We start from the raw sequence: 17,837 nt of genomic DNA, 5'->3' as shown, positions 1-17,837 counted from the left end.
CGCTGACGTTGATAGTGAGCATTCGGTTTGGTTTATCACACAGCACCAGCACCACCGCTCCTGGCTGCCACCGGCTAAAGGGTTCGTAAATTGAATCTTAATGCAATCGAATGAGACGTGATAAAATTGTTCTACACAATGTTTCTGGCGCGAGATGCAGCCAGTCGAAGAAGCTTGCGCTATCAAATTAGTGAAGTAGTATCATCTCGCGAGCGGTTGGATTATGGCGCTGATTTATCATTTTACTGTTGGCGCATTTAATTTATGTTCCCATTAATGCTTTTACTGCGTGCGACCTTGCTGGAGGAATGGCAATATACGATACGAGCCCTTGCGAAAGTTGTTCTGAAGGGCTGGTTTTGATTATGCATTCATGCTATGTAGATTTCAAAACAAATATTAATTTTCATATGAACCAAAAAAGTGTACAAGGGCAAGTAAATATTAAATATAAAAATATTCAAACAATTTACCGTGATTAAGGGTTAAACACAATTAATTTGGGAGCTAGAAAAATTCAATTTTGGATTCTAGAATAATCCTTCTGATTATCAAACCAGATGAAAATCTCCTGTAGATAAACAAGTCCTTTTAAATTTGCCTATTTATTTTCAATTTTAGCTTTAAGTTTGATATTAGAAGAATGTTTTTTTATTCTTCTTCTTTTTTTCTCGTGAAAAAATTATAGCCTCTGATTTTTAATAAGAAGAGCTTATAGCTTTTGTAGATCAACTGCTTTGAAGGAAAGCTCGTTGCTTTGAAGGAGCTCGGCATTTGAAGGAAAAGCTAGTCTTCTGCGATCCAATACAAGCCTTGAATTGGAAATGTGATTATAAATTTAAATGATCGCTCCTTTACTGCAATATCCTTTCCACCAATATCGATTATATGTTACTCCTTACATTAGGAATGGAACTTAAAGCATGGAGGACATTATATCCTTCCGTAAATTCGTTACGATCTGATCTATTTTTATTTGGGGTTTTAAATTCAGAACAGGTCAGTGAGACTCGAATCAACCCAGGAGGAGAAAACTAGTAATGTTTTCTTTTTCTTTTCCGCAAAACGATCGCTCACACGGACATTTCCTTGATCACCTCCCCCAATTGTATGTGTACTACCCAACGGTGGCGTTGTCAAAATCCACAAAAATGTCCATAAATTCGCGCAAACTGCATAGACGTAAAATGTCCGCGCCTCGTACGTCCAGCCAATCGTGGGGCCAAAACCGTGCGAAACCCTAAGGAGGGTTCCCATTTTTCTACCACGCGGCACTTCGACCGACACGTCCGGGTTGTTCTGTGGGATATAACTTTGGCCGGAGCGGAATTTTTATATCGCTCATTAACCTTAATGAAGAACAAGTATACACTGGTGCCCGAGCTCTAACAAAAAAAAAAAGAACAGAAACTCCCTATCGCCGAGTGGAAACTGTTTTATGCTTTTCGTCCAGACTGCTTTCGACGTTCCAGCCGGTCGAAATGAAGCACCCGCGAGGACGGAAACCGTGCCGCAGGTTGTTTATCGGTTGCAGTGTGTGATGTGAAAAGTGCAACTGTGTCCTTCCCGGTAGCAACCAACGAACGTACGCCATTCCGGCTTCGACCACCGAGCTAGGACACGTTTTGTTCGCTACAAACCCGGCGACTCCCGGTGGGAATAGCGCGACCAAGGAAGGAAACCAGATGACACGATCGTTACGGCCATTTCTGCCCAGTTGAACCTTCAAGGTGTTGCGAAGGTACAGCGTGACACCGTGCTCTCCCCGAAGACGTTCGTATCGAAGATGCAAGAACACGAACGGATGCAGGAAACATTGGACACAGTAACGTTTTGTTTTCTTCTCCCTAGCACGGCGACATGCCCGTGAGTGTGTGTCGAGCGTACAATGGAGGCCCTCAGCGACCCGGCACAACTCCCATCCGCCTGTTTAACTATTTATTTCACCTTTAAACACTATTTACCACAACTTTAAGCCACCCACCGACGCCGGGAAACGCTGGCCAGCCGCCGGGAAGCGAACATCTGCAAGTGCCAAGCGGATGGCTTACTTTAACGGTCTCGCTTAACAGGTCTACGGTTATTGTTATTATTTTAACTGCGTTGATCATTCCGCGTACGAGCGCACCGGGTTACTTTACCTATCCGCCCGCGTACACCAACGCAACGCGTTCGTTAATGGAATTTTCCGATCGATCGATATTAACACCTCGTTAGGCTTCTGTCGGTGTCGACATACTATTGGTCTTTTTTTTTTTTTGCACAATGGGCGAATTCTTGTAGGCTCAGTAAACTGTTTTTATAGAAAGAAACTCTAATCGAATTTGAAAGTTCAAATTTCTTCAAAAAAAAGCAAAGCTTAAAATTCAGTTTTCTATACTATTTTAGAAACAAATATGCAATAATGGGATTTATGCTTAAAAATGCAGTAAAAAAAGAATAAACCAAATTTTATCAAAGACGAAAGAAGGAAGCTTTAAACCATTTGGTTGAAAAGACTAAAATTCACCCCTAAAACGTAACAAAATCTTTTTCTATCAACCGTTGCCAGCTCACGATCAAGTGTAGCAGGCACCGTTGCGAAAAATTGTCCGTTTAGCCGAACGAGCTGCACTGCAACCCCCAAACCAAACGGGCACACAAAGCACATTCATTCATTTGTATCGCTGCAAATGAGCTGAACGCTAGATGGCCATTTCATTCAGATGCTGCATCCTCCGCGCACCGACTGCACCAATATGCGGCAGCAAACGACGAGTAACGACAGCTGCTGCGAAATGCAATTGCGTACGACCGTGTGCATCGGGGATACGGTTCTCATTCGGGGAGGAAAAATGAAAGACAGCAAAAAAAAGCCAGCACAATGCATTCACTATCAATAAAACACCGCACCCGGTGGTTTCGTTCCTGTTGCCGAGGACACGTCGGATGCATTTCATCGTGTCGTTTATGGAACATCTCGCTGGTGCATCCGTCGGTTACGCCTCTCTTTCTAGCAGCACCGTGCGCGGGTTTGCACGCTAGATGCAGTTGAACGGAAAAGAATTGAAATTGCTTCCCCGCTGTCCAAAGTATCACTCAAATCAATTTACGGCCAATTTTCCGAAGTGAAACTAGCACGCGGAAACCAGGTGCTGGGCTATCGCTTGTGGCGTGTGAGTAGGAGAGAAAAAAAACCCTCCCAGACCTGGTGGTGGGTTGAGCACACATATGAAGCTTCCTGTACGTTTCCCACAATGTCAAATGGCACGTCTAACATCGCTAAAAGGAGATGAAAATCTTGAAAAAAAATGCGGTTTCATCATTTCGAACAAAATGAATACATTCCGAAAATGTCCTTTTTTGTTAATATATTTCGCACCATAAGCTTTCACAAATCCTACTTCAACTATGCTTATTCAAATATAGTTCCGAACGAAAGTAAAAAACCCTTTCAAAAATGAATTGCCAGCGTGCGAACGTGTGTGCAGCATAAAAATGCATTAATATACGGCTGAGCAGCTAACCGCTTCTCCGAAGATATAAAAAGGATCTCATAACGTCGTCCTGTTCCTCTGCTGTCCAAAACACACCCCAAGCGGGAAACAACGGCAAACGAGTCAAGCGGTAGAAAAGTCGTTATAAAGTGCAACATCTGTATTTGCATTCACAAAACTCCTTCCAGCACGGTCGAGCGTCGCAAACGCTAGATAGCTTCAGGCCAGTGTGTGTGTGTGTGTGGGAGAGAATTTGAATATGAACAGCGACGGGTGGAAATGCAGCGATCAAGTGCACTACTCTCGTTGCACTTGCGGCAAGGTGTGAATTTCGTTAAACCGGGTGGACGCAAAACTTCACGAAACAAAAACATGCTGCCCGGATTCAAACTTTCGCCGGTACGGCCGGATGCTCGTCGGCGAGTAGCACAGCGAAACGCATCCGTTTTCAGGGAGCATCGTTTAAGATGCAATTTGCAGCTCGACCAACGGAGCTTCCTGCGCCATTTGTGGGAATGACAACGCGAAACGAGTTTGGGTGGAATCCTCTTCCGGGTACACCTTGGGTGATTTTTTACGGTTTTTGTTTGCTGTTTGCGATTGGATTTGTCGCCGTTTTTGGGGGAGGAATTTTCGTTGCATGTGACACACGTGTACTTGGATCTTTTGATGTTTTCTGTGGCAGGTGAGAGCGTAGAAACAGTGCGGATGGGTTGCTTCGTTAAATACGAGTGAGTTGCTTTCGCTTCAAAAATTCGCCACGATTGAAACAAAGGATGCTACGACACTGTCACTTCAACAAATATCACGTATCCGTATCGTATTCTAACATGTATCTACTTAGTTGGTAGCGGAAATAAAAATAAAAAGTACTACTTATTCAGGGACACACTCGAGGTTTTTTTTCTCAAAATTGCGCCATACATATCATATTTTTTCGTGTAAAATATGACACGTTTGATGTGAAAACTACTGTTACAATAAAATGTAAACCCTAATCAAATGAAATGCTAAATAGTTTATCATCACATTTAGCTCATCATGTTCTCAATATAAAAAATGAAAGATGAAAAAAAACTAAAATTTACAAAAAGTGTAAAATTAAAATTTATAAAAAATTAGTAGTAAATTGTAAACTTTTTTAACCATAACAATACAACGAAACAAATAATGTAAGGAAAAAAGTAATGTAAGAAAAATTTGTTAATCAGAAAAACAAGCCAGAATAAATTTCAATAATGAATATTTAAAGTATTTCAACCACTCGCTAAACAGTGACGTATGTTAAGCGGTAAAGTACTAACCCCATCTCGCGGATCCACCAAATGCTTGTATTCACACATCCAAAACTCGAAACCCGCCACTATCTCGCGTAATCTCTCCACCGAATCACCCTCGAGATCGATGGCGTAACTTTCGCGTGGGCGAAACTTTTCTCGCCACCCTCCTCGTCGGCACGTCAAACCCTTAAGCTCCCGTTCCAGCACTCCCGACTCCAGCAGCACGAAAGCAGGGGCACTTTTGCTTCCGTAAGTATTCCGTGCTGCACCACAGAGAGCGATAGTTATCTTCGCCACGAGAAGCCGAAAATCCACCACCCCTTTTCTAACATCTCAAACACCCACCCACCCCCTCCCCCCTCTCCCACGCCCCACCCGGGAAATCCTTTGTGCATTGCGCATCCGTTTGCCTTCGCGCCCGGCAGCCGAAAAGGTCCTAACACTTCAAATTCAATTCCCCTGCCGAAGTAACGTTCGAGAGCTGATCGTACGTGACGGACGTGGTTGGGAAAGTTGCTTTTCGCTTTTCGCTGCCAAACTGCCCGCCCGTATGCCGAATCTCCCCCTCGGTGGGTGGGGGAAGCAAAAACAAAAAACAAAAAAAAAGTATCCAAACGGAAGGGCAGATACTAACGCGCACAAAAGCACTAAGTACCAGACCCGCCTGCGGGAGCGGCTTGTTGAGTTGGTGGAGAGAGAAACAAAAAAACCCTAGAGGCGGAAACTTCTGGTACGCCACCAGGCGCGCCAGGACGTCATTGTTTACATTTCCATCCCTTCAAAGACCCTACCGAAGGGTTTGCAGCACACGCGGCGGTGGCTCTGATTCTTCCCGGAAGCATCCGCGCCACTACACTATCTTGGTGGTAGAGAGAGAGAGAGAGCGAACGAAAGTAAAAATGCTTTTCCATTTCCGCGAAGATTTTCGCTCAAATGCGGCGTGTGGTTTTCGATGGAGAGAAAAAGCGCGCAAAAAAAAGGAGCTTCAAACTTTTACCACACCCGAAAGCCAGTCGAAGCCACGGCGCAACCAGCGGTGATAGCTGCAGGATGGCATAAAGGATTCTACCGCAAGTAGCAAGTACCTTCGCAACCGAAGCGTGAGCCAGACACACGCTTGAGAGAGGAGGACGCTTCGTTGATCAATTTACTTTGCCGCCGTAAGTTTTGATTTATCAACTTCCCGAATGTCCCGCTGGTTCCCCGGGCGGCACACCGTCGTGACTCGGGAACTGATCCATCCACGAAATGTGCCATGGCGTGAGCGAGTTTCTTTTTGCAGCACAGCAATGCCGCGCGTTAAACAAATACTGCACCATGAGTTCTTCCCCTACGTGGTGTGCAGCTGTTGGTTTGGTGAGCTTTTTGAATCAGTAGGGCTTTTGGAGACTCTCGGAGGAACCGCTTCAAATATGGTCTGACGTTGAGGTCATCCAACACCGCACACGGATCACACGACACCGGTTGTCGTATTTCGGTAAATTTTTGCTAAATCAAACCGACCAAGCGAAGGGAGACGAGCCTCGAGGGAAAAACTTTTCTCACCTCTTACAATAGGATAGCGAGATGTGGCAGAATGTCACTAGAGGGTGGTTTTGGACCCTTTCTGTGGGTAGCTGCTGTTCGTGTAGGGGGGCCGTGTAAAGAATGCAATAACCGAAGTTAGCCACACGCCCCAACAGTGATGGGATTCAATCGAACCAGCTACGTGAGGGATTGTTTGTATTTGCGGCAAGCCGAAACAAAGAAACTTTATAATTGCAAGCCGGTTGAGCGGGAAGCAGTCGGTTCGAGGACACCCGGGGAAAGGATAAACCGCACGGCCACAGAACGGATTGATTGAAATTGGTTGAAGTTTTTTTTTTTGCACTTCTAACATGAGACGATACAATTTTCCTTTTCAAATCAATTTTCACGCGATCTCAATAGAATTTTATATTTCAATTAAATTATTGAGTGAGTGTATGTGAAAGTGTTAATGAAATTATTCAAATGATTATATTTGTTTAAGTAAATACGTTACAGAATCAAAACTTGCTGTTGATTTTGTTTCTAAAATTGAAATTTTTATCTAAAAATCGTAATGTTCTTTAAATTGTAACAGAATAACGTTTGATGTCTATATTTAAATTTATCGCGTATAGCAATTAATATATTTTTCTGTTAAAAATCAATAGCAAAAAGATAATTTGACACATATGAATTTGAGAATATACCTAAATACGAAAAATAGTGCAAATATTAAACTAAAAGCAAATTTAAAAATAAACCAACGTCGATATATTCGATACGATATGATTTCGCATGTATAAAAACTCCAGCAAACAGTATTCATGTCCTGAGTGTATGCAAATCGTTCAAGTAGCGCCTGCAAGAGCCACTTCCGAGAGCCACAGCTACTGCAACAAGCTTCCCGGAAATACCATCCGATCGAGCGCAAACAAAAAAGGGGTTGTTCTTTATTTCTGCAAACCACACCCCGGCTGCCGACCAGTAGAGAAGGCGTGAAGCCATCGGAAATTGAAAAATATAATATAAATCTTTTATGTTTATTTTTCATAACGAGATGCTGATTAAACTGCAACCTGAACAAGCGCTCGTGGGCCGAAGCAGAGCGCGGTAAAAATAAAATAAAGCAAAACCTCTAGACACTCTACGAAGCATCAGCGCACCGGCGGCACAACGGCTCAAAGCAAAAGCTCCATTCTCGGCGGTTCTCCCGTTTTGCACAGGGAATAGGTACAGTCCCTCTCAAAGGGACGCACCGACGAAGTGGCACGTTTCGCCCAGCTTCATTGTGCTCGGACGCGAGATTTTATGATTTAATATCATCCACCAGCGCGGTGCGCCGTGTGATAGACGAGACGCGCCTCATCAAACGAAAAAATGGAAATGGCAAAGTGCTATCCCCGGGGTGGATGCATTTTTTTTTTTATTTCTTCATTTCTGATCTTTCCGCATCACTTCACCCGGAAATGATCAGAGACCTCTTGAGCTGCCGAGCCTCGTCACGATAAACCGATACAGTATTTGCACACACAAAATATGTAAACATGGCTCATGGAAACCACCGACGCCTCGTTAATGTCTGCCAAACCCTCTATTGAAGGTGGTCGAATCGTTCCACCCACCGCAAAGGTCACGAAAAGCTAGACCGAGCCACATTCCGTGCCGTTGGTTGTCGCCTTTCGTCGACATCTGTCCTTCCAGCAGCGGGCGCGATGGAATGCGTGAATGAGCTCGCCGGCAGGAGAAATGTCAGTTTCGCTTTCGTTTGCGAGATCGTGATTGTCTTTTCCTATCATTATCCCCGAAAAGCCAGCCTATGCCTCAACCCCGCGAAGAATGCGCACACCCGCCTGACTCGGGAAAAAGTGCAGACCGCTTTTTCTTCGATTTTCCACCATCGACGTCGTGTGGATCGCGGGGATAATGCACCGGCGATTGATTAGTTAATTCACCCGCAGGCCGCTTCCAGTGCACTCTCGGGATGCTTTCTCCGCTGGCGCACGATATGGAATTGACACTGAAAAAGGCCAAGGGATTTAACGAGCTGCGAACAAGAGCGAAACGGTTCGAAAGGGAAAACTTGTCAGTCAGCCCCGTGTGGCAGTGGCTACTAATTTGCGGGCAGAATCGAGAAGGAAAATGGCCCACCGAGAGGACCCACCCGAGTGTGACGAGAGAACACCTTTCGAGCAGCCATTTTGCAACCAAATAGAACATGACCGTCGTGTGCATTCGAGCTCTCGGTGTCGTTGTGCAAAAAACACCCCAATCTCTTTCTCCGTTCTCTTTCTCCGTTAAACGAAAACGCTGCCGATCCGATAGAGGTTAAGTTTGTTCGACGTGTTATCGACAGCTTGCGCGAGATTGACAGACGACGACATCGAACACCGGCGAGGACTACAAGCGAGATGGAGCGCTTCAGAAAACGCCTGGCTTCGGTGAAAACCACGAATCGACAGGCAAATTGACATTGCTCCGTGGGACCACAAGGTTCGGTTGGCAGGGTTGACAACACCGCGTTGCAAACCTTCCTAGCACGCTACCTTCTTCGCTGATTTTTCCCTAATCTGACGACCCCAAATTAATCCAGCATTTTCTTCGCGCAACTTCACAGCTGCCATTGACCTTTCGCGGGAGGAAGCAGGTAGAGCTGGGTGGGAAAATTTAGTCCCCTTCCTTTGTTCTTGTTCGGTGAATCGCGATCGGAAAAAGGGTCCTTGCGCTATTAATAAAGTACCGCCACCGTGCGAGATCGCAACCGTCGGTGATAAATCATGCGACGAAAAGTTCCGCATTTCGGTCGAATCACGACGATGTGAAACTTTTCAAACTCCCGTTGAGGGAGGGCGGAAGGAGATGGGGGGGGGTGTGGAAAGGTGAAAACTCTCGTTGAAAAGTGTCGGATCTTGGGCAGAAATTTTAATTTGCATTCACCGTTTATGCCAAAGCTGACACTTCTGACGGTACCGGCAGCTTCCATTAGGGATAGCATATTCGAAGAAACTTTAAGAACAAGCTGCTTTAGGGGGGGAATATTAAGTCAAATTACCAATCGAAATGGTATCAAACATTTACAGTTGTCTAAAAACGTCTTCAAACTCGAAGAGGTTTAATAACAAAATGTAAATTAAATAAGACCATAATAAGTAAATAATAACAATCCACTCTGTACATCACAAATATAATCCAAAAATTTCGTTTAAATTTGTTTTAAAGAAAAAATTTCTTCTTTAATATAGAAACATATTGCTACATGCTGTCATTGAATCAATAATATAAGTAAAATGTTTAAAAAAAACATGTAAAATAACAAAACTATAAGAAATTAAATCGATCAAACAATTGGTAAAAAAACTACTTTTCTTGTTAATAAAACTAGCAAAACACCTTTTCAATCACATTATTTATCGACAATGATTGAATAGAATAACAATAATAGATAAAGAAACATATGGTATAAAATAACATTGAGCTCAAAGACAAAGTTTTGTGCGTTATAGTTTGATTCCGCAAAAGTTTCCTCATGCTCGCTCGTTTCTTATTAAAGCCACTTTACTTTCAATATCCTTCCTTCGTTAGAAAATAAAGTCAAACAGCATCGGGCACGGTGAAAAGGCAATGCAGCGGCTTAAACCCGAGCACGGTACGGCTGCCAACCTATTTTCCGGCGCCTTGTGAGATTCACTCGCATGGCATGTGCTTAAAGTAAGCCAAACTGACGTACGAATAAGCTCAAGCATTGACGCGTTTCCGCCGAGGACAGCACGCAGAGAAACCGTTCCGTCACCGGTCCGGAACGGTTCCCTCGACGGTTAAGGACGTGCGCTGGCGTCCGTGCTGTCACACGCGCGCCCGGGCTGAAAGGTGAAAGAAAAGCGTATAATTCCCTGCGCTTCCGCGGATTAATGCCCAATATTTGTACGCCGTTCGAGCTGGATCTGCCGGCAGAGCGGTTCCCTGCGGCGCCCGGAAAAACAAACGATTCACATCGGGATCGAGTGTGGGACTGCGTCATCCCTGCCGAGGAAACATGGGTACACTAATTGTCCCACATATAGAACACGTCGCGTCGCTCAGATGAACCGGTCTCTTCCCTTCAAGACGGTCACATAAATCCGACACATTCAACGGCTCTTGAACCAGCATGCTTCATGCTCCCGAGCGCAAAACTTCCCGGGAAGCGTTAGAACTGCACAATCATTGTTGATACACCAACGGTGAGAAGCCGACCGGATCGGCCACTTTCCACGAGCACGCGTGCCACACCTTCCAGCCGGTGCTAAATGGCAAACCCGTGTGCGGCGTGTATGGCTCGCCAAACGACCCGCCCCGGCAGGATGCTCGCCACCATATCGCTCCTTTAGAGAAGCTTTAGCCTAACCGGTGCCGATTGAAGAAGAAAAAACTACGAGAAAAAGAGAGAGAGAGACGAAAAGAAACGGAGACGAAAAGCCACCGTAAAAAGAAAAGGGTGATTTTTCACCGACACGCGGGCTTGCAGTCATATTTATCAAATGTCAAAAACTTTAATTGCTGTTTCTCGAAACCATCGCCCGGCGTGTCCGTATCGCTTCCAGCTGAAGGGCGCTCTGTGGGGAGCTCCCTTAAACCCAACCGCCACCGCCTCGTTTAGGCCAAATTGGATCCGGATCTCCCGCGAAACGAAACGAATGTGGCACACGATTTGACATTTTCCTGCCCCAACTCGCACGGGTAGGCGCGCGAAACCGCAAACCCATTGGGAAGTCATGCGACAAACGCCCTCGCAGCTTTCGATCGGCTCCGGTGCTCAAGAGCAAAACCCCTCTAATCACACGACGTGGCCAGGCGCGGGCGTGCGCGCGCCAACCAGATGGACGACATGCTGATTTTGCGTGATCTTTTCCACTAAATCTAGGCGACCTTCTCCCTTCGGTTCAGCGCGGCTAGCACCTAGACACGAAAAGCAACCCTCTCCAGCACCGGAGCGATCCTTTCTTTGCGCTTGTTGGCCATCAAACGTGAGGAAAATATCACTCGCATTAAAACACCCTCCCCTTGGCGTGTTATAGTTGTTTATCAGGCAACTAACCCGTACACCGATCCCAGATCTCGTGGTGCCCCAAAGCTCCGATAATGAAGCCGTTTGTTCGCGGTAAATGGGAAGCCCCGGCCCTGCCAGATGGTGCAGCGTTCCGGGCGTAATTTTCATGCCGCCTGATGCAACGCGAGATTGTCCTGCCCGAGCCGGAATTTGTTCCAATCAACGGGTGATATTGATAAAGCGAGCGAGCGAGCGGCATTTGAAAACGACGACCTTCCCGTCGACCTTGGCAATCGTCAATCCCACACACCACGGGGGAGTTATTTTCTCCCAACGCGTCATCTACACCTAGCGCGCGAGAAACGACACCAAGCAGCCAGCGAGCGAAAACAAAAAAGAAACAAAATGCACACGACAGTACATCGTTTAAATTAATTGGTCTCGCTTATCTTATCGCATCGGCCTGGGGCGCAAGTGTAAAGAAAGCTTGCAAACAAATTCCACCCAACCGAGGAGAAACAACCGGGCGACGAATCAGTTGATGGTTTTTCACCGCTAAACGCTGAGTAACCGAACATGACGGGGCGCATATTAACATTTCCTGTTGGGTGGGCTCGTTGCCTAAAATCGTACCTTGTTCTGTTGTGTGATTTGCAATCAGCTTTTCCTCCATATCGATCGATTTCTTCTTCCCGTCGTCAGCTAGCTCCTGATGTTCCGGAACGGATGCGGCCGGCACTTCCGGGAAGGTTACCGTTTCGACGGTGAGGTCACTCTCGACACACGCGTCTACCGGAACCTCCGCCGGTGGCGCATCATCATCCTTGGCCATCGGTTTGGGTGTCAGCTCGTCACCCGTTAGCAGCACCTCACCATCACTAACATCACTAACAGCGCGCTCAATGCCAACAATGATTCGCTCATGAATCTGTTGTATCTGCTCCGAACTGTCCTCGACGTCGATCGGTTCGACTTGCGCTTTGACCAGTTCCTCGAAGTCACTCTCAACGGTATCGCCTACGACGATGTCTACATCACCACAGATCGCATCGATATTGCTATCGTCCAGTTCGCCACCATCCTCGATCGTTTCGCTCGCTTTTGCAAGTTCCCCGTCCGCGGTGCGGTCACTCACTTTCGCCACACTTTCGCCACTATCACTCATCGTTGGGCTGTGCTCGATCGTTGCCGGAACTTCGTGCACTTCCTGCTCCTGCCGTGGAACGTCTGCTGGCTGCGTGCTATCGGCTACACTGGCACCGTCCGGGCAGGTGATGCCCATCGGAGACTCTCCGCTGGCCAGAATCGCATCTACCTTATCAGCAGGGTTGTTGTTTACATTGTCCACAGGCATCGTCTCTGATTGTCTGGATTCTTGCACCCTTGTTGGCAGCAGGCTAACCGGCCGACGAACAACATCTTCGCGCTCGAGCGAATCATCCGAATCTACTGCATCATCTTCCTGATCGTCGATGATCTGGTGCTCGTTTGAACCGATCGGCATTTCAATGGATTGTGATACAGAACTCGAAAGCCCTGTAGCTTCAAACAGCTGCCCGGCGTTGGCTTTGATGACTATTTTCGTTGACGGTACAGCCACGTGTGCCCGTTTGGTGAATTCATCATCGATCGGTTTCTTTTTCTCCCGCTGTTGGTTGTTGTTCGTGTCGTTGATAACGGTTTCGTCGGCCGTGTTGATAATAACTATCGGGCTGCAATAAAAGGAGGAGGGAACACACAAACAAATTATTTTTGGATATTTTGCCAAACAATTTCGATATTTTGCTTATCTTTCGATACAATTTCAGGAAGATACTTCATTGATAACATATCCGGGCACGAACCAAAGGTGAAACGCCTAAAAGGTATGCAATACGCACGACAAAGCGTTAAGCAAAGAAAAGCTCAAACGCAACAGTTTCACACGAAAGCACTGCATTGAAAGCTTTCACCTTGCATGAAAGCTTTGCGAAGCTTTTTGATACAGTGTCTTGCAAAAGTGATGCCAATGTGAATCTTCAGTTATGCTCGCATTTCATTTGTTATCTTTTAGAAATTTGAATCTCATGAGGTATGATAAACACCAGCTTAATTATGTTATTCTAAAATCAACAATTTTTCTCCCTCACTTGAGCCCACTCTCCTTGAAAACCTACCCGTTATGTTGGTGCTCCAGCGAAGAGAACTCCTCCTCAACCTCACCGATCGGTGGCAACAAGTTCGAGGTCCATGGGAAATTAAAGTACGCCTCCGAAGGACCTCCGGAAACAATCTCCGGTGGACCGAGCTTTTCCCCATCCTCATCACTGAAGCCATCACCACTCAGGAACTGTTCCGGTGTGGTCGCATCTCGAGAAAGCAAGCTGCTCCGATCATCCTCATCCTCCGACCGGCCGCGCCTGTACATCTTGTCGTCGTCCTCATCGCTCGAGCTACTCTCAATGTACGTGTGATCCTCGCTGGACAAAATTTTAATACACTTCCGCACGACGGCTTCCGGAGGCGGCAACTCAAACCGACTCCCACTTCCCATCAACGCTTCGATAGTGTCCTCCGGATCGTCGGAGACACCCTGTTCCTCGTCGAACCTCCCGCCAACCATCGAGACAGCGGCCACTGGTGATGCGGGCGGTGCAATGGCTTCCATTTCTTCCAGCGCCTTCAACGGAACCGACACTTTCGGGTGAAAATCGATCAACCGCGGAAGATCCCCAGACTGTGGTGGCGGTGCCGGTGGTGGCTGATGTTTTGCCTCGGCCACTTTCACCTCCTCGGAAGCCACACCAGCTTCTTCCCCACCGTTCTCCACCGTCGTGAGAGCACACTCGTGGATCACCTCGGTCGCTTCCTGCAGCCAGTTTTGGATCGTGTTGAACTCACCCCCGAGTGGGGCGGTAACTACTGGCGGTGCCGCAGATACGATCGCATCTTCCACCGGCGGTTGCGGATCACCGGTCACCTGCTTCGTTGGTTTCAACCGGGGCGGTGGTACGACGATCGGAATCGGAACCGGTATCGGAGCGCGTTTCTTCGGTTCCACCACAGCGCCCTGCCGTGGCAGGGGACGAGGTGGAACCGGCGTCTTTACGTCTACATTCTCGTACACTCCGCTCGCTGATACGGGCGATTCCGGGGCGCTCGAGCGACGGTTAGCTGACCTACTGCTCAGCACCATGTTCTCGTACGGTTGCACCGTCTGGATGGTGACATTCTCGTACGGACCGTACGGTACGGCCACGTTCTCGTAATTGCGATTTTCGTCCACCTTCATGATGGTGACATTTTCGTACTCGCCCGCCGGACCTGCGAGGCCACCAGGGGTGGATGGTTTTTCCGCCGCCGGTACCTCAAGCTGGACAACGTTCGACACCGACGACGACGGTGGCGGCTTGAAGGTGAACAAGTTGGTTGTTTCGAACTTGCTCTCGAGATTGAACTCCTGCTCGAGCAGCGTGAATGGTTTCAGTGCCTTCGCCAGTTCGGCACTCGGGCCAATACCGGCTGGTCCACCGTGTGACGGGATTGTGTAGTCCTCCGACGACAAGCTCGAACAGATCGAGAACTTATCCACCACCGTCGAGATGGTGCTGGCTGTGTCGTCTGACTCCGAGATTAGATCGCTGATGTCGTCCGCGAACAGATTGCTGTACGTCTCCGGATCCGGTGGTGGTACGTACGATTCCACGGGTGCGACCGTTGGCGGGAACACTCCGGAACCGTGTTTGCTGGGTGATGGTCCCACATCCGGTGCATTTTGCTGCTGTTCCGACGTTGTCTGCTTGCGTTTGTTTAGCTTCCTCGGTGGAACCGGTGGCGGTGGTGGTGGTGCACCTTTCCGTTCTGGTAGTTCCGCACCTCCCCCTGGTCCACCGGCACCACCATTCCCGGAGACACCACCCAGACCGGTACCGGTTCCGGATTCACCGTAGAAATTCTGTACTTTTCCCTCGCCATTGCGCACCAGCAGCTTGATGGCGACGGTGCTGTCCTTCAGACACTTGACGCACTCGATCCGTGTCATCCGGCTCACGTTTACACCATCGATTTCAAGGATTTCATCACCCTCACGCAGGTGACCCCAGCTGGCCTGGACTCGCGACGCAGGACTGTTTTCCGCGCACGATTGTATGAACAGGCGCTGGATTTTTTCGTTGCTTTTCGTGCCACCCTGGAACTTGAGCCCGAAACCAAGCCGCTCGCCTGGCAACCGGTACACCAGCACCACTTCCGGTGCGTTCTGTTGCCCTTCTGACGTTCGTCCGCCATCTCCACCGTGGTTGATTGACAGCACCGTCACGAACTGGGAGTCGTCCTGCGACTCATCCATCGTGCCGGATCCGACGTGTTGTTGCTTCGCGGTTGCATTCATGTTGCTGATCAGCTCGACGGTGTGTTGTTCGAGGGTTCCTGCCCCGTTGGTACGACGCGTGTTGACGGCGGTCAGAAGTTGATCATCCACCGACACCACGGTTACATACTTATCCATCTTCCACTCTCGATTTCACCGAGCTGCGGGATGCCGCTTGTTGGTTCTGGCGCTCCGGTCCACTCCGATTGCCAATCGGGCCAATCGAGCACGTTTGGAACTCTCAAACACACGCACAAACAAACCGGAACACCTGCTAAACCGTACGATGGGGCGTCCAAAGGTCCAAGCCCGTTATACGCCACAACACGCGCACTCCACTAGCGCAAGGATTGCATTCTCTGACGAACGTTTTTAGTTGCAGCGAAAGCGCGACACCACCGGTGGGCATAATCCCCGAGCTGCAGGTTCCAATACACCTTCCAAGGAGGCGTCAGGCTGCGTGATGTTTCAACGACGGAACGATCTGCGGATTAGACGAAGAGACGAACAAAGTCCATTAGCCATCGTTCGATGAACGGTGAGAGGATTTTGGAACGGGATTCACGCTCCAATTTGTGGGTGAAGTTGGCTTAGATATTATTCCAGGACCATATGAGGATGGATGAAACGTAATTACCATCGGATGAAAAACGGTGCATGTTGCATGAAACAAAGTGTTTAGTTTCTATTGGTTCACCTTATTTGGTTGCTTTTAGTGGAGGTTTTTCACAATGCACACGAGAAAGTAGCGATCCGGAAGGGGAATGAAGTGCGCCAATTTTGCATCGTGTTTACTTTTTAATCCTTTAGCAACATTTTGATCAATTGTTTTCACGTAAACAAATAAATGAATATGGTTGACATTATCAGCGAATCAGAGGATATTTGTGTGTTAAAAATATGCATTATTTGGTAACAAAAAATTAAGCATAATAAAGCCAACATATTGGTCAATATATTTCAGTCCTAATTAAGACCGCAATTAGATTTAAAAATATTCAAAATATAATTTAAAAAACGTTAAAACATGTGCCAGGCCGGGAGCTGCTATATCCGACATAAACGAAACTAGATTATCATTTTTTAGCTTCAAAAACATGCTTTTTGAAACAATATCATAAAATCATATATTCCACCGTTAAAAATCGGCAAACACACATCAGCTGGCCGTACATCACCTTCTGACCTTCACGATTTGAGCCCCACAGGCAACGGTCAAAAACCCAGTTACATACAAACACACCAATGAAAGTGAAATTTCCCAAAACCAATTTCCACTCGGTTGCAAACCATCGAACCCGATGCCATTGCCAGTGGGCGAGTAGTGTGTGGGGTTTATCATAATTATTGACTTCCCCCAGGCCACAAGCCACACGGACGCATATGTCGGTTCTATCGCAATTGGCACGGCCGGTATCGGATGCTTCTCGATTTCCGTTCGACTCGATGGATCCGGCATCTCTCCATACTGCTCGTCCCGCGTATGCCCATTACCGGGCGCAATTTAGCAGCGCGGCTTCAACAATTCAACCTATTACCGCTCATAAAGCCACAACTGAGTCGGAACCGTCCTCCTTTCCTTCGGTGCGGAAAGCCCATGCTCCTTTGCACAGGCCCGCGATAGCCCCAAGGCCCGGGCGGGCCAGCAATTTTGTGCATTTCTTCGAGCGATACGAATTAGCCGCCCGAGATAGGGGGGTGCCCATCGAGGGATGTTCGTTCCGGCGAAAGGAAAGTAAATGCCAGAGACGGTGTGCGCTCTTGGAAGTACCCCGAACCGGAGCAGCAGCAGGGTTGTTTGTGTGGTGCGATCGTTAAAATCGAAATTAAATGATGCTCTCAGGCAAGGTTTATCGCCGAGCAGGTCGTCTTTTTGCGTGCGTCAATGAAAGCGACAGTGCAGACCGATGGTTCGATCGATTAAATGGCTCCACATACAGGCTATGCACGGCGCCAGCACTTTGATCGTGACCTTTACGCGATCGTGAGGCGATCACGTGGGCGTTCGTGTTGCTTCGACATCAATACGGATTTTATTTGGCGATAGAGCAAATGTTCGCCAGCCTACATGATCGTAAAACTGCTGTAAAACATGCGAAATCAAGCACGATGATAAAGCCAATCGTGTGTCGCTGGCCTGAATCGTTTTGCGGGCATTTTTTTTCTTTACTGCTTCTTGTGCTGCTCAATAATGCGTTTTC

At 47.5% G+C, this 17,837-nt stretch overlaps 1 protein-coding gene across 1 annotated transcript in view; it reads right to left on the bottom strand.

Moving 5' to 3' along the window:
• LOC128726632 (uncharacterized) overlaps positions 1-17,837 on the bottom strand; it is an 82,678-nt gene that overhangs the window by 44,134 nt on the left and 20,707 nt on the right. Inside the window, exons 3-7 of the mRNA XM_053820452.1 lie at positions 15,198-16,120; positions 15,059-15,143; positions 14,436-15,013; positions 13,445-14,402; positions 11,922-13,000 (exon numbers count right to left, since the gene is read on the bottom strand). Of these exons, the coding sequence (XP_053676427.1) occupies positions 11,922-13,000; positions 13,445-14,402; positions 14,436-15,013; positions 15,059-15,143; positions 15,198-15,774 (3,277 nt within the window). The 5' untranslated portion in view covers positions 15,775-16,120. The remainder of the gene's footprint in view (positions 1-11,921; positions 13,001-13,444; positions 14,403-14,435; positions 15,014-15,058; positions 15,144-15,197; positions 16,121-17,837) is intronic.

This window comes from Anopheles nili, chromosome 2, assembly GCF_943737925.1.
Source record: "Anopheles nili chromosome 2, idAnoNiliSN_F5_01, whole genome shotgun sequence".
Taxonomy (NCBI): domain Eukaryota; kingdom Metazoa; phylum Arthropoda; class Insecta; order Diptera; family Culicidae; genus Anopheles; species Anopheles nili.
The sequence above is the reverse complement of the archived record's forward strand: the minus strand, read 5'-3'. Positions and strand labels throughout refer to the sequence as shown.